At 39.8% G+C, this 23,395-nt stretch overlaps 1 protein-coding gene across 1 annotated transcript in view; it reads right to left on the reverse strand.

Moving 5' to 3' along the window:
• Nucleotides 1-412: 412 nt before the first annotated feature.
• Nucleotides 413-23,395, reverse strand: part of VPS4B (vacuolar protein sorting 4 homolog B) — a 28,947-nt gene continuing 5,964 nt past the window's right edge. The window contains exons 2-11 of the mRNA XM_065932869.1: nt 18,989-19,100; nt 17,622-17,778; nt 14,843-14,910; nt 10,150-10,269; nt 7,650-7,806; nt 6,989-7,137; nt 6,528-6,609; nt 5,942-6,161; nt 3,410-3,550; nt 413-1,938 (exon numbers count right to left, since the gene is read on the reverse strand). Of these exons, the coding sequence (XP_065788941.1) occupies nt 1,837-1,938; nt 3,410-3,550; nt 5,942-6,161; nt 6,528-6,609; nt 6,989-7,137; nt 7,650-7,806; nt 10,150-10,269; nt 14,843-14,910; nt 17,622-17,778; nt 18,989-19,100 (1,308 nt within the window). The 3' untranslated portion in view covers nt 413-1,836. The remainder of the gene's footprint in view (nt 1,939-3,409; nt 3,551-5,941; nt 6,162-6,527; nt 6,610-6,988; nt 7,138-7,649; nt 7,807-10,149; nt 10,270-14,842; nt 14,911-17,621; nt 17,779-18,988; nt 19,101-23,395) is intronic.

Genomic DNA, 23,395 nt, shown 5'->3' on the forward strand with positions numbered 1-23,395 from the left:
TCTAGAACAGTTTTAAAACCAGAAATGTGGAAAATGGCTAAAAGTGTCATAGATACTGAGGCATGGTTTTCAGAGCGCACAGAATTAAGTGGTAAAGATCCACTGGTCATTATTGCTCTGCTTACACACCGCTTGGTGTATTGAAGTAAAACATTTCCTCAGAACAAATTTTGGACTCACAAAGAATTCTGGATTCAATTATTGTATCGTTTATAATAATACAGTTATGTTAATTCTCTTAATGACAAGATTTTAATAGCAATACTGTATGATTCTGAGGCGGCTAAAGTAGAATTTTCATGATTACATCCTTGATTAATAGTTTTTAATGATCTCTTTGTATCTAATCAATTTAGAAAATATTTTCTCCTATACAGAAGATCCCGAAATAAAGAAGCGTACACAGAAAATAGCCAACAGTAGGTTATATCAATTTACTTCATGTAAGAACAGCATATTTTGGGCCTATGATTTCCACTTAATATCAACAAAAACAATCTGTACAGAAAACCCCAAGGCAACCATATAGCATAATATGTAAAATGTGCAAATAGACTTTAAAATGGAAGTTATTCTATAGCATTTGCAAGGCAGAACTTTATAGTAAATTAAGGAACGCTACCTCATTCTAGCCGACTTAATAATACTCTGCAAGGAGAGGCCACTGCAAATGTACAAGGCACAACTTAGTGTTGGTGCTCAGGTGTGCAACACACCCCTCAGATTATTCACTTGAGGGCATTAAAACAACGTAAAATCATGTTTGCATTTTATTATTTAAGGAGACTATCAGCTCATTTCTAAAGCTTCATGAAACATTACACTGATAACATGTGTGGTCAGGACAAGCTGTTCCCTGAACTTAAAAGGTCAGAGACAAGACTCTAGTTTTCCATATTTAAAAAATTTATATATATATATACACACACACACCCCGATACCACAGACAAGAAACTTTCCATAATCCAAAGGGAGGCCGTGTGTTCCTTTAAGTAAAGGTTCCCATACAGTATTTCATGACAGAATTATTTAAAAAGTACATATTTATTCACCACCTGTTTTGGTCAATCTGGCTACAAAAAGACATTGAAAGACACAATTTTCTTCTTCAAAATAAAGACAATGCCAAACTGAGAGAGTCATTCTCTAAAGATTGCACAGTGAAAGGTATTACTTAGTTAAATATAAAAAAGCTTGCAGCTTTTATAGAAACTATTTAAATCTACATGGAGAAAAAAAGTCAACCTATCGAAAATCAATCAGACCCTTGGCTACAACACAGTTAAGAACCTTTGAAGCCTGATCACATGCTCTCTGCTGTTTTACTGCCCATCCCTGAGAGTAAAGCATTTAACATTTTTTTAGTAAAGCAAATAAATCTTACTTTGACAAGAATGATGCTTAAGATTTTTTTTTCAAAATATGAAGTAAGCCCCATTTCATTTTAGTTGGAAAAACAAAAAAAGAATGCTCTTTGCAAAGACCACTATTCCTAACAATTTAAAATATTTGTATGTCAATCAATTTTAATTTTCTTTTTACTGGGTAATTTCTATTTTTCTGTATTTATATATCACTCATTTTGTTTTTTTCCCTGTTTTTGTATATCATTCATTTTCTTATGGCCCATTACTTTATAATTTTTGTTAACAGGAGGATTTAATTGGAAATGGAGCAAAAGTACAAACAAAACTTAAAGGAATGCTGAAGTGAGATCTCTATTCTCCTGTGGTAAAAGAGTTTTATCAGAAATAATCTGACTGCCATCCAGGAAAAGCAAAACTGCCTATGAAAGAGAGAACACGCACGGTAAACGTCTTCCTTGCTGTCTTTGGTCTAGCCTTCTTGGCCAAAATCTTCTGTAAACTTCTTTAGTTTTAACAAGTCGTGTTCATTGACTGTGGGCTTTGTGCTGGACAGTGACCGTAACATGTCCGACTGTCAGGAAAAAGAACAGGGGAGGATTAGTCATTGATTTAATTGAATAAAAAACATTTCATTATCAGCATTATTATTACTGACTTTCACCTAAGGTTAAATCTGAAAATCTGCATTGTGTCACAGACTACTGATGATAAACTCTCTTTGTTTTCCTAAAAGACAACTTCGACTATGTTATTCCTTTGCTTATAAACTTTCAGTTGCTTGCCCCGTCCTGATCATAACCTTCAAAGGCTCCTCGGCACCCAAGAAGTACAGTCCTCTTTGACCAAGGACTCCAGAATTAAACCCCGATCCTTTCTCTGGCTGTATGTTTACTTTTTAAGAAAGCAGCTGTCAAAATGCAACTCAGAAGGGATATATTCATTCATGTATGTGAAACAGAATAATACCATTTAATCAAAACCAACTTATCAAAAAGCTTAACTATTAGCTAAAATCATAATCAAAATGGTAAGAAAATATACCAATATAAAACATTTATTAGAAGATTAACTTTTAGGCCACGTCTCCTGTAAAATAGTATGGAAAAATTATCAAAAGAACGAAAAAAAAATAGAGGATTTCTAAATAATTTCTCAGATAAGCAGTGGTTAATTAATACATAATTATTTCTATATGTTTACAGATATATACCTATACATACAAGCTTATATACATATATGTCTATATATCTGGATCTACATAACATGTGAAAGTTACTGTTAATTTTGACATATAGATTTGAAAAATCTTTAGGTAAGAGAAGATTTTTAAAACTGAATGTTCATATTGGCTATACCCTAATACGAAATAAAAAGTTTAAAGTTTGGGGAAAAAACCTGAACGTTCATAATAAATACGTATCTTTTCTCTGTCGGCGGCCTGTTGTGTGGGATTTTAGTTTCCTCACCAGGGATCAACCTGTGCCCCTTGCAGTCTTACGGATTATTTTATTTCCTTAATAGCAACTATAGAAATGCAATATTTTAAGAATATTTTAATTCCTTCAATATAAACTATAGAAATATAATTTCTTATAATAAAAATTTTGTTTTCAGAGCTTTCAAAAAAGTACTGCATTATTTAAATTTTCTATGATGCCTTGAGAAGTAAAATAGAAAAACACTGTTATGAATACTATGATTCATATAATAGTGTTTCTGGATATTTTACTAAATCAGAGACTCAGGGAAAAAAATTTTCACAATATTACTGTAAAACCTATGTCAGAAACCTGTATGTGTTAAAAAAACAGCTTATTCACTTATAATTAAAATTTCCTTGAAGCTCAAGAAAACATTTAAAGATACTTATTTTTAATACTTTATATTCAATTAATCTCTATAACCTTAGAAGTATTACTATTAAACATGTCTGACCATACTAACATTTTTAAACTAAATTTTATAAAACTGAAAATTTTATCTGACAAATTATAAAATATAATGTTTAAAAAAATTTTTTTAAAGCAAACAAAATGTCAAACCATGCAAACAACTGGCTCCAAAAGTTTATCCCCAGGGACATCCATCCACGTCATCTCAATGGCACCAGGGTCGCCTGGAGAGCAGGGCGTTAGCAGGTCATCTACTATGTTGTTAGGATCAGCTCGTGAAGGTCCGCAAACCTGCAATAAACAGTCATTTGAGATATTTATTTGAAAAAATTGAATATTATGATTTAGACCATTATCAGGAAATCTGAACATGTACCATTATGTTTTATTAAAATGCTTAGTTCTGAAAATAAACAGAATATACAACAAAAAGTACAATTATCTCCAGGTGATGGGGTAGATTGTGTTTGATTTAATGTTTTTCTTGATGATTTTCTATATTTGAAATTTCCTACAACAAATTACTTACATGATCAAAGGGAGAAAACAAGTTAAAAATTCCCTGTGCCTAAAAATACCTTTTTTCTTTTCTAATGGCTATTAAGTGATAATAATCCTAGACACCAAGAACAGAGCTGCATTAACACACTGCTATATTTAAAACAGATAACCAACAAGGACCTATCCTATAACACAGGGAATTCTGTTCAGTATTCTGTAGTAACCAAAATGGGAAAAGCATTTGAAAAAGAATGGATATATGTGTATGTATAACTGAATTACTTTGCTGTACTCTGAAACTAACACGACATTGTTAAGCAACTATACCCGAATGTATCAATAAAATAAAAATTAATAAAAAATAGACCTACTTAAAAATTCCTTTAAGTTACTCTATTTTCCATAGTAAGAAATTTCTGTGATCTTTGGGAGGTTTATTATTGTGAAATTACTGTCTCTCCAACAAAAACTCCTTCAAATATAAGTACAAAATTAAATGCTGAGTATAATTTCAGTGCTAGCTGAACTTGTAACTCATAACTGATTTAAAGAATTTTTGTAATAATATCCAGAAAAAGAACCTCTGTGACAGTTACAGATAATTTTCAGCTTGCAACACACAGGTATCAAGTCAGGGGCTGCTTCATCTTTCGCACTTGTTTTCAAATGACTGGTCTTAAATACAGTCTTAGGATTAGGGTGAGGGCAGAGAAATAAACATTTTCACTTTACTTGTTATATATTTTATTGTCTGTCTTCTCTCACAAAAATCTCAGTGGCAGGGATGTTTGTGTTTTTCGATCACTGTATTTTCTGACTTACCTCTGGGTCCAGATTAGTGCTGATACATTTAATAAACAGAATCACAGGCAAACTTGTTCTTACTAATCGAAAAGTGGAGGAGAAGATGGAGCCATAGAGATCTACTGGACTGGGGATACACAAGGCCTGATGTTGAGAGATCTGGCTGCTTCACCGTTATCCTCCTAACAAGGGCCTGGCTTTAGGGTTGTATAAGCTGCCCCCAACAGTAATACAGAAAACTGACTGGAAAGTTCTTAGCAGGGAAGGACTGAGCTCCTTCTAAATGGCAAAGAGAATGTAAGGAGAAACAATGGCTGTGGCATAAAACTTGGTCCCGAGCTAACTGTGTTTCCCTCAGTAATGAAATGATGGAAGAAGAGATGAGTAACATCTACTGGATTGTTCAGGTACCATGACCGCTGCTTTATGAATCTTCCTCTTTTCATTCTCGTATGAGTATTTCAGAGCAGTGTTACCATCCTTACTTAAGAGATGATAAAAAAAAATGAGACTTAAAAAGTTAACATAATTTGGTCAAGTAGTTAAAATAAGTAAATTGTGGAATCAGGCTTCAAATTCAGGTTTTAATTAAAGCACCTCATTTTTTAAAAGAAATTATTTACCGTGGTAACACATGGTATACAATAGACATAATACGTGGTAATATAATAGACACGCACATGTTTATCAGAGTCGTGACATATTAGTTTGTCATATACTGATGGATTAGGTTTGCTGAGAGTGTTTTGGGATTTTCACATCTACGTTCATGAACATATTGGCGATTGCTGTTCTCAGCAAGAGTGTACGTCCAAATCACCTAGTCTACAGTTACTTAAATTGTCTCCCAAGACTGCACGGAGAAGGAAATGGCAGCCCACTCCAGTGTTCTTGCCTGGAGAATCCCAGGGACAGGGGAGCCTGGTGGGCTGCCGTCTATGGGGTCACACAGAGTTGGACTCGAATGAAGCGACTTAGCAGCAGCAGCGGCAAGTCTGCACAAAATTCCCTCTAAAGCCATATATGCTTACGTCACTCATGGGACCAAGCAGTGTGCGGAGCAGCAGGAGAGGAGACGGATTAAGACCTCAGTGCCGAGCATGTGAATTAATGTAAACGATATTTAGCTAGCATTATTTTCCTTCGATAAGGAGGCGTAAATGTATGGGTAACACGCTTCCAAAGCACTGCACATGAAGCAGTCTTGAAACACTTAGCGAGAATTTACCTCAGTGGGGCGGACACATGTCCATTACGTAAACCCACTTACTTATTACACAAAACGGAGACCTCCCTAAAATCCTTGAAAGACAAGTCAACGGTGGCCCCAAAACTTGATTTTAAAAATGTACGAAAAGACAGATAAACGTTCCTTACCTTTTTAAAATGAGTAGCTGACTGTACTTTCCTAACTGGCTGCATAAGTGCGTCCCGTACAATGATACTTATGTCCGCCCCTGAATAACCCTCCGTTTTCTTTCCAAGGTCCCGGAAGTCTGCTTCTGTCAGACTATTCTGAGTGGCCCCCAAGTGCAGTTTAAACATTGCTGCTCGGGCATGGGCCTCAGGCAAAGGAATGTAAATTCGTTTCTCAAACCTTAAAGTCAAAGAAAAATTACATCAAGAATATCACCACATGATAATATTTATTTTCTACTAAAAATTACTTTTCCAAGAACTAAGCAAGACATTTAGATATTCTCTTTTAACTAAGCTGAATACATTAAATGGGTCCATATCCACCATAATTAAACATATATATTTAGGGTAACAAAGGGAAAATACCCAGAACACATTAACAACACATGCCCGCCTCTCCTGTCCAAGTCAGGGATCAGCAGGCTTCAAGCACACTGAAAAACATTCTAAAGTCATCAGAATGCCTCCTCTCTAGACAGAATGGGAATTAATATTCACTTATTATACTGTAGTTAGGAATAAGGTATTTCCTGTATTGTCATACCTTCGCCTAATGGCAGAATCCAGAACCCAGGGTATATTTGTAGCTCCCAGAACCAAAATTCCATCATTGTCCACGCCAACCCCTACAGCAAAATAGATGCAGTTTCACGTAATTTGTCATTTCAGTGTTCTTTAAACCTCAACTGTATCTTCTCTTATGAATGTGGTATTTCTTTGTTAAAAACGCCTCCCCTTGAGAAGTCTCTCACTGAAAAACTGTATTTAACCATATTTCATACTACTAGAATATGATGTAAATATTCCCATCAGTAGAATCTCCTAAACTGTGGGAAAATACTATGAATATTCTCTTCAAAATATTTCTCAAAAGATATGAAGTTGAAGTCTCCCTTTTCCTTCTGTTGATATGTTTCTGGTGTAACTGGATATATAAATGAGCCTCTTCACTGCTTATACCGAGGTGATCACAGCTGGGCAGAGACGACATCAGTCGAGCATTACCTTGCATCTGAACCAGGAATTCTGTCTTGATTCTTCTCGCAGCTTCACTTTCATTTTCACTTCTCGAACCACACAGAGAATCGATTTCATCAATGAAGATAATCGAAGGTTTATTCTCTCTGGCAAGTTGGAATAAGTTCTTAACTAGCCTAAAAACAAATTAAAAGCTTCAATTTCTAAAAATTAGCCAATGATACATGACAATGAAAACGTTAAAATAAAACAATGAATCAATAGGAACTCTAATAGATTAAAAAACCTATGATATTTTGATCTAGAAAATAAGACTACTACATCTGGATAACTCATTTTATGGTTTACTAAACCATGCTGTTCAGGTGTTCAGTCGTGTCCGACTCTTTGTAACCCCACGGACTGTAGCCCATCAGGCTCCTCTGTCCATGGGATTTTTCAGGCAAGAGTATTGGAGGGGGTTGTCATTCCCTTCTCCATATGTGTCATATATGCTAAACCATACATGAGTCACATACGCTCTCTTTTCCCTGTGAAATGTAACAGTTTGACAGAGAAATGAACACCAGCTGTATTACAGCACGTTTTGGAGTGCCTGTTAATGATATAAGAAACCTCCTACTTTATAGACTGATATAATGACTACCAGGTAAAGAAAAACTTACAAGAAGATTCATTTACTACTTACTTTTCACTTTCACCCAGCCACTTAGAAACAAGGTCAGAGGAAGATATTGAGAAAAACGTTGAGTTGTTTGCTTCTGTGGCTACAGCTTTGGCTAAATAGGATTTTCCTGTTCCAGGTGGCCCAAATAACAGGATTCCCCTCCAAGGCGTTCTCTTGCCTAAAATGTGCATTAAAAACCAACATGAGAACTTCAAGACTGTTAACTTTGTCACAGACAGTGAAGAATACCATGAAGAGGTTTCCACTCTAAACCTGGCAGGAGGATGAAACACAATTTAAATAAAACAATCTACTGTAAATGTGTCTTAAGTGTACTTTATTTCCTTTTTAGAGACCACTTTGTCAAAATGGTATTTATACAGCTATAATCCTCCTAACAGGCAGTTCATCCGCATGCTCACTCATTTGACCACTAGGCACTGAAACCACAGTGAGCAGACAGCGAGCTACGGTAAAAGGATCTCTGAGCTCCAAGGCCTTCCAGTCCATTAAAGGGGAAAGAATTCAGTTAAAAGGTACTTGCTGATCACCCACTATGTGCACTGCGCAAATTCAGAATATGGTAGGAGAAACTATACCCACAGGGGAAGGCAGCTGAAGTATTTCCTTTAATACTGATGACGTTTGGGGGGGGGGGATTAACACAGTTTGGATGACTCCTGAAGTTACACCCAATTCCTGATTCCGTAGGAAGCAGAGGTTATTACGACAGGTGGCAGATTTCCACTCTGATGACTGGAGAACAATAAAGGCACTCCTCCTTAAATTCTAGTTTTGCCAAAATGCAATAACAAGTGAACAAAATCAGCTTTTTGAACCTCAATTCTACTGATGAGAAATTATAATGTTGCCTTAAATAAACCAGGCTGGGTTACAACTGGCAGTAAAATATCAAATACACATTTAAAACAAAACACAACAACTATTAGGTGTAAACTGTGGGTGGAAACAAGGTACCTGTAAAAGGATGATATGCAGATGACAGACGACATGATGTGTGTTGTTAGGAAAGCCTCAACTTTTACTTGAACCCTATTTGCCTAGTTTAAATGCCTGCAATTGTCAGTGTCCCCTTAAGTGTGCTCCATACACCACTGGTGGCAGATGAAATGCTTTTAGGTGGCATACAAACACTTCCCATTTAAATAACTTTTAAAATGTATTCTATGAAAACACTACTCATCCACAGAGACACAAAGACATCTTTTATTACTTTAAAAACTTTTTGTGGCCACATGGCACAACGCATGGGCTCTCAGCTCCCCAACCACTGACCAAACCTGCGGCCCCTGCACTGGAAGCGTGGGATCTCAGCCACTGGACCGCCAGGGAAGCACCCCCAGATAATTATTCTGTAGTAGAGTTAAGTAAAAACAAACGAAATGATGTGCGCAAAACAAGCTGTGACGTGAGAAGTCAGGAGAGAGATTCCCTCTCTCGAGGGAAGACACAGGGAGGGATTTCTAAGCTCCTCACGTTGATTTCTCATCGGGGGATGATTACAGCCGGTGATAATTTATGAAGCTGAACGCACATGGGTTCCTGCATGTCTTTGTATATTTATACTCCAGTTTAATAAGTTTCTCTAAAAGTGATTTAAAGAAGAAAATTTAAAAAATAATAGTACACTTATATGGAAAAATTCATGAAGATGACATGTAGGACTCATGTTTGGGAAACACTGGTATAATAACATAAGTCAGTTGCATTTTTGTACCCTTATAGGATTCTGATGACAACTTTTACAGTTAGTTTCATATTCCTGAAGTGAGGTTCTGAGTCGAAGCTCAAAGCTGGGTGGACAGCGGGCTCTTGCTCCTCACCACTGCTCTAAAGGACACTGCTGTCTGGACCTGCTCAGTTTGAGGCCAGTATCCCAGATTTGCTTTCTATATAAACCAGCTTGTTTTTAAAAGGAAAAACCTCTTGTTTCACTGTTAAGACTGTGGGTATAGCCGCATCATGAACACAGGCTACGGGTCACAAAAGGGACAACCTGAAGGATGGCTCAGCACAGAGAAACCACCTACTGCTGGAGCTGTAACTTCAACTCGATCCAGACGGTGGGCTAGCAGCATTCTCCCTGCGGTGATCATAACTGCTAGAGCACACGCGCTTCATCTGAAACTGTTAAATAACTGGATACCTACTATGTAACTTGCTTTTTGATCTTTACAATACAGGTGGACATTCTTTCACGTCAATTATAATAAAGACGGTACATCACATTCTAGTGAGTGCGCAGTACTCCACTGTATGTCCCTGGTTTACCCGACGCCCTGCTGCTTGACACTTAGGTTGTTCTAAAATATATACATATATTACAAATACGTATACGCATTTGAAGTAAGTATCTGTATAAGTGTATACCACTGCCTTAAAACAGGATTTAAAGTAACAATTTACGATACAGTGACAAGAGATCACAATACTTTACCTCAGTCATCAGTGTGTTTTTTAAAAAATCATCAAAAAAAAAACTATTTACAAGCCATCTCACCTGTAAAGAGATGAGGAAACTTGATAGGCAATATCACGGCCTCTTTCAGAGCTTCTTTAGCTCCTTCCAGACCAGCAACATCGCTCCATTTCACATTGGGTCGCTCCATAACAATGGCACCTACAGAAAATTAAATCGTCTTTCAGTCAAAGAGGGCTATTCCATCAAATTTGGATAATAACATGAAATAATGAAATTAAAGAAAAGCCTTACAAATTTGTCTGGAAAAGTTCTATGTGTTAAAGACAGTTCTAGAAGGGTGTGACAAGGAAGTGGTTGTTAGGGGGCAGTGAGGAGGAGTTGGGCCTGGGGTAGGTAGCTGGATAATCCAGCATAAAGTCATTTAACTGTTCTCTCTCCACAATCTCACTGTGAAACAGAAATAGCATCATCGGGCCAGACTACTAAAGACAGGTGAGTGTAAAGATCAAATGACGTAATAAATATCAGAGTGCCTGGAAAAGCACCAAACATTACATAAAGTATTTATAATGTTTGACCACACTGTTCTGGAATATCTCCTATTTCTGCTTTTAACCAAAAGAATCAGTGATCTAATGCTCCCCTTAATCACAGAAATAAAATACATCTAACCACTTTACCTGAAGACAGACAGGCAGAGAAATGGATGGACAGAGAGGGGAAGCGGAGGGTGAGAAGGGGATGATGGAGAGAGGGGGTGTGCTCCTACAGACCTGCGGTATTTCCCAGGATTTGCCAGTTTCATTCGACTTCTAAATAGATCTATTTACAGTTTCTGTTCATTAACAAAGTTATTTAAATGATTTAGATTTTGAACACAACATATTCAAAAGTAATAGCAAACTGCCACAGTAAGAACAACTAAAAATCAGTAACAGTTCACGAACATTTCTTTTACTCTAGCTTACTGCTGGATCTTTCTACAAATCTTTTATCAAAAGCTTTCCCAATCTTCTAGTCTATAGAAACGGCTCAACTACCAACCACAAAGTAGCCTGTTCTAAGACGATGTGTAATTGTTTTAAGTATAACATCACCACTTACACAGTCTACTCATTACCTATGATATTACTTTACAGGTATTTTTTTTTGCTTTGAAAAGTCATCTGTTATTTTAATAATGCTTATTCTTGGTAACTTCCCTAAATTATGAAACTCTTTAGCTATACATTAACATGAAATAAAACTATGAATTCTTTTTGCATTCTGAAACTTCAGACTATGTATAAACTAAGGTAAAAATTTACCTGCCTCCTTAGAAATCTGTATGCAGGTCAAGAAACAACAGTTAGAACTGGACATAGAACAATAGACTGGTTCCAAATCGGGAACGGAGTATGTCAAGGCTGTATAATGTCACCCTGCTTGTTTAACTTATATGCAGAGTACATCATGCGAAACGCTGGGCTGGAAGAAGTACAAGCTGGAATCAAGATTGCCAGGAGAAATATCAATAACCTCAGATATGCAGATGACACCACCCTTAGGGCAGAAAGTGAAGAACTAAAAAGCCTCTTGATGAAAGTGAAAGAGGAGAGTGAAAAAGTTGGTTTAAAGTTCAACATTTAGAAAACTAAGATCATGGCATCTGGTCCCATCACCTCATGGGAAACAGATGGGGAGACAGTGGAAACAGTGGCAGGTTTTATTTTTTTGGCTCCAAAATCACTGCAGATGGTGACTGCATCCATGAAATTAAAAGATGCTTGCTCCTTGGAAGAAAAGCTATGACCAACCTAGACAGCATATTAAAAAGCAGAGACGTTACTTTGCCAAAAAAGGTCCGTCTAGTAAAGGCTATGGTTTTTCCAGGAGTCATGTATGGATGTGAGAGTTGGACTATAAAGAAAGCTGAGCACCAAAGAATTGATGCTTTTGAACTTGTTGGAGAAGACTCTTGAGAGTCTCTTGGACTGCAAAGAGATCCAACCAGTCCATCCTAAAGGAAATCAGTCCTGAATATTCATTGGAAGGACTGACGCTGAAGCTGAAACTCCAATACTCTGGCCACCTGATGCAAATGACTGACTCACTGGAAAAGACCCTGATGCTGGGAAAGATTGAAGGCGGGAGAAGGGGATGACAGAGGATGCGATGGTCGGATGGCATCACTGACTCAATGGACATGAGTTTGAGTAAACTCCAGGAGTTGGTGATGAACAGGGAGGCCTGGCATGCTGGAGTCCATGGGGTCCAAAATAAGTCAGACATGACTGAGTGACTCGACTGAACTGAAGGGAAAACCCAATTCACTTTTTCTTTTCTATGTTCCAATCTGATTAGTAACCCTACATGAGAAAAACATTATGTCATCTGACAGGATTTTGTGTCTATTAAACAAAAGTAGATTTATACATAAGCATTATCTCATCAACTAAAATGTTTTGTTATGAATTTTCTAAGTATGTCATAATTTATCTTCACATTTAACTAATACTTTTCTCCTTAAAGTTTAAACTAGGTGACTTTGGAATGTTCAGTGATAAAAGAACATCTAGATAAAAGTAATGTTAATTACTAGACATGGATTAATGATTTTTAAAATTAAAAGGGAAGGATTATTAGAAAATAAAAGCCAAACAATCTGACTGTTGCCAACTGAATGACTGTGCCCAGTCTTTTGTGTCGTTTATCACACTGACATGCCCTGTAAGCGTGTGTTCAGTCATTCAGTCACGCCCAGCTGTCTGTAAGCTCCTGGACTGTAGCCCACCAGGCTCCTCTGTTCATGGAATTTTCCAGGTAAGAATACTAGAGTGGGTTGCCATTTCCTCCTCCAGATATTAAGATGTTATTTAACCTCAAAGTCACTGAATATCAAAATTAACAGAGGACTCAAATCATTAATTTTGATAATTAAATATTACACTTAATATCATAATCTAAAAAAGAAGTAAAAGATTTGGAAAACTATTTCAGGAAAAGTGAGAAAAGATTAAAAAAAGGATTATATACAATGAAATCCATCAGCAAACCATGAAAGTAAAAGATGGGGGAAAAACGACTCTCAAAGAAGAAAAGCTAGGACTCTCTTCATATTGTATTTCATCCTGAAATTCCAAATAAATTTTCTCGTTTAAATGTTTTAAGCATCTGTATTTTTATACATCCCTGGGCCTTATCATCACTGATAGGAAATGTAGAAAAAAATTCCTTATTAAAAACTGGGTTGTATCTTTTCCAAAATTAAAGATATTAAAAATTCCAATTTTTCCTTCAGTGGGGCAGAGCCAGAGAGATGGGGAACAAAACTGAAAGTATGGAGAGAAAAAGGCTTTCTGCCTTACCAGGGAAACAAAGCCACTTGGCATGGCCCACTGTGTTGCCCTAAAAGGCTGACCGAGGAGGAAGCGCCCACGTGCTCGAGGCAGTGGGAACTCCAGTTACGGCTCTTGGACTACACCCACCACCGACGTTCTTGGGACATAAAAACATCTTCGTTAACTGTCGGGTTTCCAAAATATTATCCTTATAGGATTCCCCTATCCATCCTGGTGGGGTCGGTGAGACGGAAATAGTAACAAAATGAAAAGACTAGAACAGCAAGGTTAATGGTCTGTCCAAGCTAGGAACGTCCACCAGTCACTGAGGCTGGCCCTGTGTGACGGCTATCCTTTCTAGATACAACGTGTTCTGCCTGGCAAGATTCAAATGAATAAAATCCAGGCTACCAGTGACTGAGCATAAAATTCAACTTGAAAAACCATTTGCTAATACATCAAAGAACAATCAAATCTCAGTAATTAAAGAAGTCAGTAATTAATGAGATGCCTTTTTAGATACACAGAGCTACTATTTACTCTGCCTGCTAAGTCACTTCAGTCCAGTCCGACTCTTTGCAGCCCCATGAACTGTAGCTCACCAGGCTCCTCTGTCCATGGGATTCTCTAGGCAAGCGTACTGGAGCTGGCAGCCATTCCCTTCTCCAGGGACTACTTAGGGAATCCCTAGTATTTGTCAGGTGTAATGCTAGGTAGTTTTCACTGTCATTAACCTTTTCAGAGCCCTGAAAGCATTTTTAACTTGCATTTTAGAGTTGGGGGTCTCAGGCTCAGAGACATCAAGGACCTTGGCCCAAATCAGAAAGACTTCCGCCCAGCACAGCCTGCAGTGGAATCCAGACGTGAATGGAGCCACAGTCTACAACCTCTCCATCATCCCATTCCCTACAGCAGAGATAAAGGGCTTTTACAGTGTGGAAGGTGTGAAAATTAAAGGGGAAAGAGCCATGTAAATAGGAACACTGAAACAGGGTTAAAAAGTATGAGGAAGAGCAGGTAGGAAGATGAAATAAACAAAATCAGTGGACTAGTGACAGCAACAGCAATAAAAGCCAAGTGTGAGTCTTAATTCATCCTGTTCCTCTGACAGGAAATTCCAATACCATCAGATTTCATAGTATTTAACAGTATAACTGCTACACTCTCTAAAACGGGGCAAATAAGGCAAAATGAAAGAGTAAACTTTTAAAGGCAGATATAACATGTAACAATATTTTTACTGCCTAGGAAAAAAATCAATCAATCTGAGAACCTATCGAGAAAATCTTATTAAAAACGGTCTCAAACAAAGCCAGCACGTGATCATTGGGAACCAAAGCCAGTTCTTGAGCCTCATTTAAGTACAGGTGGGAAAGAAAACTAATTCAAACAGACAGTTCACTATGAGGTTTCAAAAAATAAGTAAATTTAAAAATGAAATCTAAAGCAACCTTGAAGTTGATTCTGCAGTTTCTTTTTTTCGGGATCATCAGATTCTCCTTCCCCATCACTGTCATTCCTAATAAAAAGAATTTAATATATTCAAACGGTCACTCATTGCTATCAAAATAAGGCAAAAAATGAAGGAAAAGAAACATCTGTAATGAAAGTGGCAAAATAAGACATTCACTAAAAGTTTAGCTCATTTTATTACTTTTAAGAATATACTAGACAAAATAGGAAGCAGGCATTTGTTGTTGTTTAGTTGTGATGTCATCTCTGACTCTTTGCAACCCCATGGACTGCAGCCCACCAGGCCCCTCTGTCCATGGGATTCTCCAGGCAAGAACACTGCAGTGGGTGGCCATTCCCTTCTCCAGGGGATCTTCCCAACCCAGGGATGAACATGCAATGGCAGGAAGCCGGCCTATTACATGGAATCATGAACAGAAAATGGAGAAAAAGACCAGAATGAAGGCAGGAACTAGTTCCAAATTCCCGTGACATACCTATGCATGAATTAACCCATAAATGCATGACCCATACCTCATTCCACAAAAGATTTAAGATGAATTACATGAGTGTTATAAACAACAATTAAAAAAATCAGGACCAGGCAAACAATATATTAGACCAAGAAGCCATAACTAGCAGGGAAAAAACCCAGAATACTATTTAAGGTACAAAGATCGATACCCTTAGTCTGGGGGCTCCAAAGGATGGATGGAACTTCTGATGAAAATGAACTGACCCCAAAGAACACGGAGCTCAGTCAAGACATTTCGTATCCAGGGATTTACTCTGAGGACATAATTTAAGAGTTCAGGGATTTGACTGCAAGGATAATCATGCCCATGTTGTTGACAACAGGGAAAAAAATCAGCAATAATGTGCATTCAACTATAAGGATTAGCATATGATAGAACACACTGCAATCTTTAAAGCAAAAAACATGCCTTTAAGACACATTTTTACAATATTTAAAAAATGTCATTACATAAAAACTTGACAGGTTTCATCTCAAAATGGGACCACGTGGTTCTCACAGGATGGTGGGGTTATTTATGGATGAGGACGAGACTCCAAACTGACTCGCCTTGACTTTAGAGTCGGGGGTCTACCGCCTCTCTACCCTCTTTCTTGTACAATAGACGGCACTTGCTTAAAGAAAACCTGCCATTCCTAGGCCCCTAGCCATACGGAATCCAAACTTGTCTCCCTGGCCCTCGGATTCTGTCAGGGAAGGCGCTGCAGGTCTCCCAAAGTCGGCTTTATGACACTGTGCTTCTACAAAAGACCTCCAGCAGTACCTGTTTTCACTAACTGCAAGACAGCCAGAGAGGATTACTGCTTTTGCCAGAAAGGCAAACAGCAAAAGCAGCCTTCAGCGCGGGCTCTGCAGCGAGCTCCTCCAGAGGCAGCGCGACCCTGCGCAGTGAGCGCGCCCTCCGGGACACGCACCAACCTCTCCGCCCCTGCGGAGTGATTGAGCGCGCCCTCCGGGACACGCACCAACCTCTCCGCCCCTGGCAGTGAGCGCGCCCTCCGGGACACGCACCAACCTCTCCGCCCCTGCGGAGTGATTGAGCGCGCCCTCCGGGACACGCACCAACCTCTCCGCCCCTGGCAGTGAGCGCGCCCTCCGGGACACGCACCAACCTCTCCGCCCCTGGCAGTGAGCGCGCCCTCCGGGACACGCACCAACCTCTCCGCCCCGAGCGCCGCAGCGGGGACCGGGGGGTGCGCCTCTGTGCTCGCTCTCCGTGTATTCCGTACCTCTGTTACCAGGAAGTAATGGCTTCTCTGCTTTACCCCGTTTCAGTTTAAAGCGGCTCCTGCAGTCCGCTACAGAATCAGGGCATCACCTCAGCAGGGACACCACAGGCGTGACCAGGAGGGCCTCAGCCCGCAGGGGAGGGGGCGCTTCTGCTGCCAAGGGGGCCTCAGTGAGATCTGAGGGTCCACGGACCCGAGGTCAACTGATCCCTCCCAGCAGTTTCATTTCAACTTACAAGACATGCCCTGTTTTTCACATAAGAAAACCAGTGAAGTTCAACTGATTCTGAAACTCGGTAAGCTATGAGGTCAGCGAGGGTCTCATTTTTGTCCTGCCAACGCTAGAGCCGTGAGAAGATAAGTATTCTCAGGATGTCACAGGAGCTCCTGGTTTTCTGACCATGTCTTGAACAGAGAATATAAAAACCCCAAGCCTACTAAAAGTTTCTTCAAACTCTCCCACGTAGTCCAAAGGAGCCTGTCAACTCTCGGATCTTGAAGTTGCCTACGGGAGCAGCCACGGGCCCCCACGCACTGCCTCTGAGGGCTCTGTGCCTGGGGACCACAGGGATGATCTCAGAAGCCTGCACTCCACTCCTACACTTTTAAACCTCATCACACGACGGCCAGAGGGAAAGGACTAAGCAGCATTCCTGCCAAGTGCTTTTTCCGCTACCAGCCAGTCAAGGAGGCGATTTGATGGGTATCAGCTCCTGAGCTTGGCAAACTAGGGGTTCAAAACCTTTTTTCTGTAAAGAATCAGACCGTTGATATTTCAGGCTGTGGGACACACGGTCCTTTGTCACAAACTCAGCTTTGCAGGTCTGGCACAAAAGGAGCCACATACAGGGAACTGAAGGGAGGAGGCCGTATCCCCATACGATGTTAGTTACGAAAGCAGGCGGTGGTTCAGATTTGGCCCAGGAGTCGTCCTGTTCTAATGCCTACAGTTTCAACAAAAGAAACCTCCTTCACAAACTCCTGCACTCTTGTGATTCGCTCTGAGGCGCATACCCCTTCTCGTCGGTGGGGGCCGGCTGCCCCTCCTTCACAGGCTTCTGGGGCTTCTTCTCTCTCTTCTTCAGGTACTCCTTCAGCTTCTCTGCTCTGTCAAGATACTCCGTACACTTCGCCCTGATACTTTGCTTGGCTTTATCACCTTGTGCTTCATCTAGTGAAGGGAAATGCAAGAGATTTTTTCCTTTAGTATTCTTTACAGACAGGTTTACACTCTTAGACACAGCTTCAAACAAGACAATCTATTTTGGAGGAGAGAGAAAAGATCATCTCTGGTTCATCTAGTCAGATGATGATCTTTCCGATCCTTCCTCCGGCAGGGTTTAACAGTGAGCATGAGTCAGAAAGAGTTCTGAGCAAGACACTAGTATGCTTTAGGTTCACGTTAAAGAATGAGCAGGAGTCCTGTAACATCCTGTGGGCCTCATACTCTTCCCTTACATTCTTTGCAGATAGTTGAAAACTGCTCATCTCACACAAAACCAATTATAAGACAAACAAAAGCAAAGCAATATTAACCATTCTCGCTAATGCCTACGTAACTTTATTTCAGAATAATAAAGTGACAGAAATTCCAGATATTATGTGTACCACCAATACGGTAATTTTATCACATAAAGGCCCCAGTGGGGGCTGTTTGAAAGGAGACTTCGGCGATATATGCAGCTCATGGGATTAGCCTATTTATCTTATCAGGTTATGACCCATTCTTACTTTCACTGCAAGTTGACTGAAAACCCTCAGAATTAAAGAGGGAAGCTCAGAAGAAAATCCTTAATTACCCAACTGCTAAAATTTTTATTTAAAACAATAACAGACAGAAAGACACTTTTTTAACGTCTTATTTCACATACATTCAGCATTAGTTTTAAGAGGCTTTTCTTTATCCGTTTCTTCCTTACTGCTGTATCCCACTGTCTAGAACAGTGCAGGGGGGTGGGGCAGGGCGGCGTTAACACGGAACACAAATTTGAACACACACAGATAAAATGTCTCCCAACCTCTTTTTAAAACATTATTTTCAAAGAGACATTTAGAAAATGAGTAAGTCCAGATTACAGATCTGGGTACATTACTAGTAAAATAAAAAACCTTTTTTTCATTGGCTAGATGGCATTTTAATATGTTTAGGTGCACAAAGTAATAAGTATGACAGCTGTACACATTTGCTGGCTGAGGACTTAGGAACTACTAAGAAGCTAGTGGGACTCTTTTGCAAATTGGTGTTTTATAATCTTCTAGGATTGTATTTCAATGTTTATAATGAAATAGGATAATCTTTTCTATTTCTTGGAATAGAAATGAATAGAATAATGTTTTCTCTTCTATTGTTTTTAAAATAACAAAACAAACGATGACCTTACATTTAACCACATGGAGAAAATACTGGACAGCATGCTGGTAGAGCTGAAGGGCTTCCTCATAGTTCCCGGCCTTATCTTCCTGGGCCGCTTTGCTGGCAAGATCTATGGCTTTCTGTTTGAAGGGAGACAAAAACCATGCCATCAAAATCAAAGCGCAGGATAACTCTGAAGTCAATAATCATATTGAAAGCTTTCTTTAAAATTAAAAGCAACTTTAAAACAAATCTTTTTTTCTCTAAATCACAACTGCATTACATTATAAATGTGACTATTTATGAAATGCAAATTACATCTGTTACATAGGTAAATGCTACCTGAACACCACTTTACCTAGTACCAATCACTGAGTCTCACATAATCTTTCACTCAGCAAAAGTCAAGCTCAGGGCTAGTAGGAAAAATTGAGTAAGATGAAAATTCAACTTAAAAGCACTGACAGAAATTCTCAAAAATCAAATGCTCTTATGTCTAAAGCATAGGACAGTAGTAAAATTTAAATGGGGGTAAAAGCCCTTCAGAAGCAACAGAGCAATGAAATAACAAGAGTCTGAAAAATACCCAAATCTTTTAACTCCGTAATTAACTAAAAGGTTCACTGAGCAGAGAGTAACCAGAGAAGTCTTAAAAAATAAAACAAGACCTGGAAACTTCAAAAATTCTATAATGAAACATGCAACCTTGTGTAGAATTAAAAAAAAAACAAAAACAAAAAAACAAACTACCGGAATTAGATCCACACAAATACGTCTAATTGAACTTTGACAAGGACACAGAAAGGCAGGTTAAGGGCAGAGACAGGCCTCAGAACTGGCTCCAGAGCAACTGAACACCCACGAGCCAAAAGAAAAAAAGAGAGAAGGAGAAATCGCAAACCAAACCCCGCATTTTGTACAAACACTAACTCAAAATGGATCATGGACTTAAACCATAAAATCTTTAAACAAAACAAAGCATATTTTCACCATTGAGGGCTAGGTAAAGGGTTCTTAGACTTGACACCAAAACACAATATATGAAAAGAAAAAAGTAAAAACAGCATGATACTGGCATAAAAACAGACACACAGATCAATGGACCAAAAGAAAGAGACCAGGATTAAACCAAAAATTTACCGTAAAGGAGCAAAACATGTATGGGAGGGAAAGAATAGCCTCTCCAATAAATGGTGCTGGGAAAACTAGATAGTCATATGCAAAAAAATGAAAATAAGGATTATCTTACACCATATACAGATATTAACTCAAAATGGATTAAAGATCTGAACATGAGATCTAAAACCTTAAAACTGCCTGAAGAAAACACAAGTGAGAAGCTCCCTGACACTGGTCTTGGTGACAATATTTTGGATTTGACACCATAAAGGCAACAAAAGCAAAAATAAATAAGTGTGACTACATCAAACAAAATAAGCTCTGCACAGCAAAGGAGATGATCAACAGAACAAAAAGGTGAGCAACGGAAAAGGAGAAAACGCTTACAAACCACCCGTATCTGGTAAGGGGTAATGCCAAGGAAACAAATCCACAGCAAAAGTCAAAACAACTTGCTCAAAAAAACGGGCAGAGGATCTTCCAAACATTCTTCCAAAGAAGACATACAGATGGCCAACAGGTACATGAAAAGGTGCTCAAGAGCACCAATCGTCAGGGAAATGCAGATCAAAACAACGAAATGTCACCTCACACCCATCCGAATGGCTATTACCATATAGCTCTTACCACAAGGAAAAAATTCTGCAACTCTGCGTGCTGACAGATGTTAACTAAGCTTACTGTGGGCATCGTCTCACAGCGTATACAAACAGTGAACCACGCTGCACACCCAACACTAATACGTCATGGATCAATTACGCCTCAAAGTGGGGGAGAAATGATAAACTGCGCCTCGTCAAAAACCTTTGGTTCGCAAAATACCCTACTAAAAGGATGAAAAGACTAGTTACAGACTCAGAGATGTTTGCAAACCACATATTAGGGAAAGGACTAGTACTTAGAATATAGAAAGAACTCTCAGAAACCAACAGTTTAAAAACAGCTGAAGAAGAAAATAAGCTAAAGACATAAATAGACATTTCACCAAAGAGGATACACAGATGGCAAGTAAGCATATGAAAAGACGCTCACCACCACTAGCCGTTAGGGAAATGCAAAGTAAAGGCCACACGGAGACATCACAGAACACGGGCCAGCATGGCTAGAATAAAAAACGGTGACACCACCAGATGGTAATGAGGATGCAGAGAGCTGAATCACTAATACACTGCTGGGACGTAAAGCGGCAGTTATTCTCGGAAACAGGTTTGTTTGTTTTTTGTTTTTGTTTTTTTTTTAACAAATCTAAATAGGTAACTACCATATGAACCAGAAACTGCGCTCTTGGGTGTTCATCCCAGAGAAGAGACTATGCTCACACAAACACTGTACGTGAACATTCTGACGTCCTTCAAAGGCTGCACGGCTAAACGCTGGCGTGCCCACAGCAGGGAGCACCATTCAGTAAAAAAGGGATGAACTACGGATACACACAACTTGGATGAACCTCAGAAGAAGTATGCCGAGTGAAGAGAACCAATCCTGAAAGGTTACCTACTGCACAGTTCCATTCATATAACCTCAAATGACAAAAGCCAGAGGTGAAGAACAGGTAAGCATCATCAGGAGATAGGGATGCAGGGGGAGGGGGAGGGAAAGAGAAGGGACTGTGGTTATAAAAGGGCAGCAAGAGAGACCCCTGTGGACAGAGCTCCTCTGTGTCCCGACTGTGGGGGGCATTCAAGAATTAACTTGTGTGACAGCACTCTGACAGACAGACAGACAAAGGAAAACTGGGGAAATCGGAGTAACACAGTGCATGTACCAAGATCAACATCCGGGTTGTGACACTCTGCCACATGAGGTGCTGCCCCTGGGAACGTCAGGGGGACAGCTGCACAGGCTCTATTACTCCTCACAACTGCATGTGGGTCTATGATCATCTCAGAGTAAGATTTTCACTAAGAAAGCGATCTTTAATATTATAAAATATGCACACACATACAAATAAAGAACAAGCATGGTTACTGAAACATTCTGCCTGGATTAATTTAGGTAGTAAAACTATATTCAACAGCAATAAGAGCCAACAGGAAAATGTAATCATGGTCATGCTATACCAAAAATAAGCACACAATTAAGAAATTATTCATGTAATACAAAAACGAATCATATGATATAAATAGTATATTTGGAAGCAGTTGCTCATGGACTGCATATAAATGGGATAAATGGGAGGAACAGGCCTTCCCGCTGCTGTAGCAGGAGGGAAGAAAAATAAACGGTGTGTTTTACAGCTGATGAAACACAGCACTACATGCTTCAAAGTTCAAATTGTTGACTCAAAGTTTAATTTGCAAGTCCAGTCAGCCCAGCAGGATATAAAGTGTGGACGCATCAGTCAGCCCTCTTTTAGGAACCAAAATGACACCAGCTGAAACCTGTATAGTCAGTACTTAATAAACTAGTTCCATACATGGTAACTGTTTCTGACGAGGGACACCTCTGTATTTGCACCGTCCAGTACAGGAGCACATAGCTCTTGAAACTGTTGGCTAGTGTGACTGAAAAGTGAGTTTTACATTTTACTTAAATGACATGTAGATTGCCACAGGTAGCTGCCACACTGGCCGGCAAGCATTTCACCTCTAATCAGAGACGAGGGTTTGAGGCCACGCCTGTTTCTCGCCTGCTGAGCCCTCACTCCATCCTCACTGCTGTCGGCACTTCGCCGCCACCCCAGGCCCCCTCCAGCTGTTGTCAAACTTCCTGCCTGGCCTCCTCCCGGCGGTCAGCCTCTCCACACGTGTGCTCAGGTCCACACAGCAGCAGGGCCCGGCACCCTGGGCGGTTCCCCTGCAGACAGTCAGTCCCCAGTGCCCGCGTGTGATCTAAGCGGGCCTGGCTCTGTCTGGGTCTCAACTGAAACCCTGTGGTCCCCGGGCACCCGGGTCCATCTGCTGAGGATGCTCTTCCCTCCGATCGTAGTTCAAATACCAGTTCTCAGAGAAAGTGAAAGTTGCTCAATTGTGTCTGACTCTTTGAGACCCCATGGACTATACAGTCCATGGAATTCTCCAGGCCAGAATACTGGAGTGGGGAGCCTGTCCCTTCTCTAGGGGATCTTCCCAACCCAGGGATCAAACCCAGGTCTCCCGCATCGCAGGCGGATTCTTTACCAGCTGAGCCACCAGGAAGCCCATCCTCAGGGAGGCTCCATTCAAAGACTGGTTCCCTGTTTAAAAGGCTGCGCCCCATCCTCACCCTTAGCTCTCTACCTGCCCTGCACTTATTCCATCACACCCAGCACACTCACTCACTGACCACCCCCTTCCATACAGAGAACCCGCACCAGGACGGGGGCTTCCACCTCTGT

Source organism: Muntiacus reevesi, chromosome 4 (assembly GCF_963930625.1).
Source record: "Muntiacus reevesi chromosome 4, mMunRee1.1, whole genome shotgun sequence".
Taxonomy (NCBI): domain Eukaryota; kingdom Metazoa; phylum Chordata; class Mammalia; order Artiodactyla; family Cervidae; genus Muntiacus; species Muntiacus reevesi.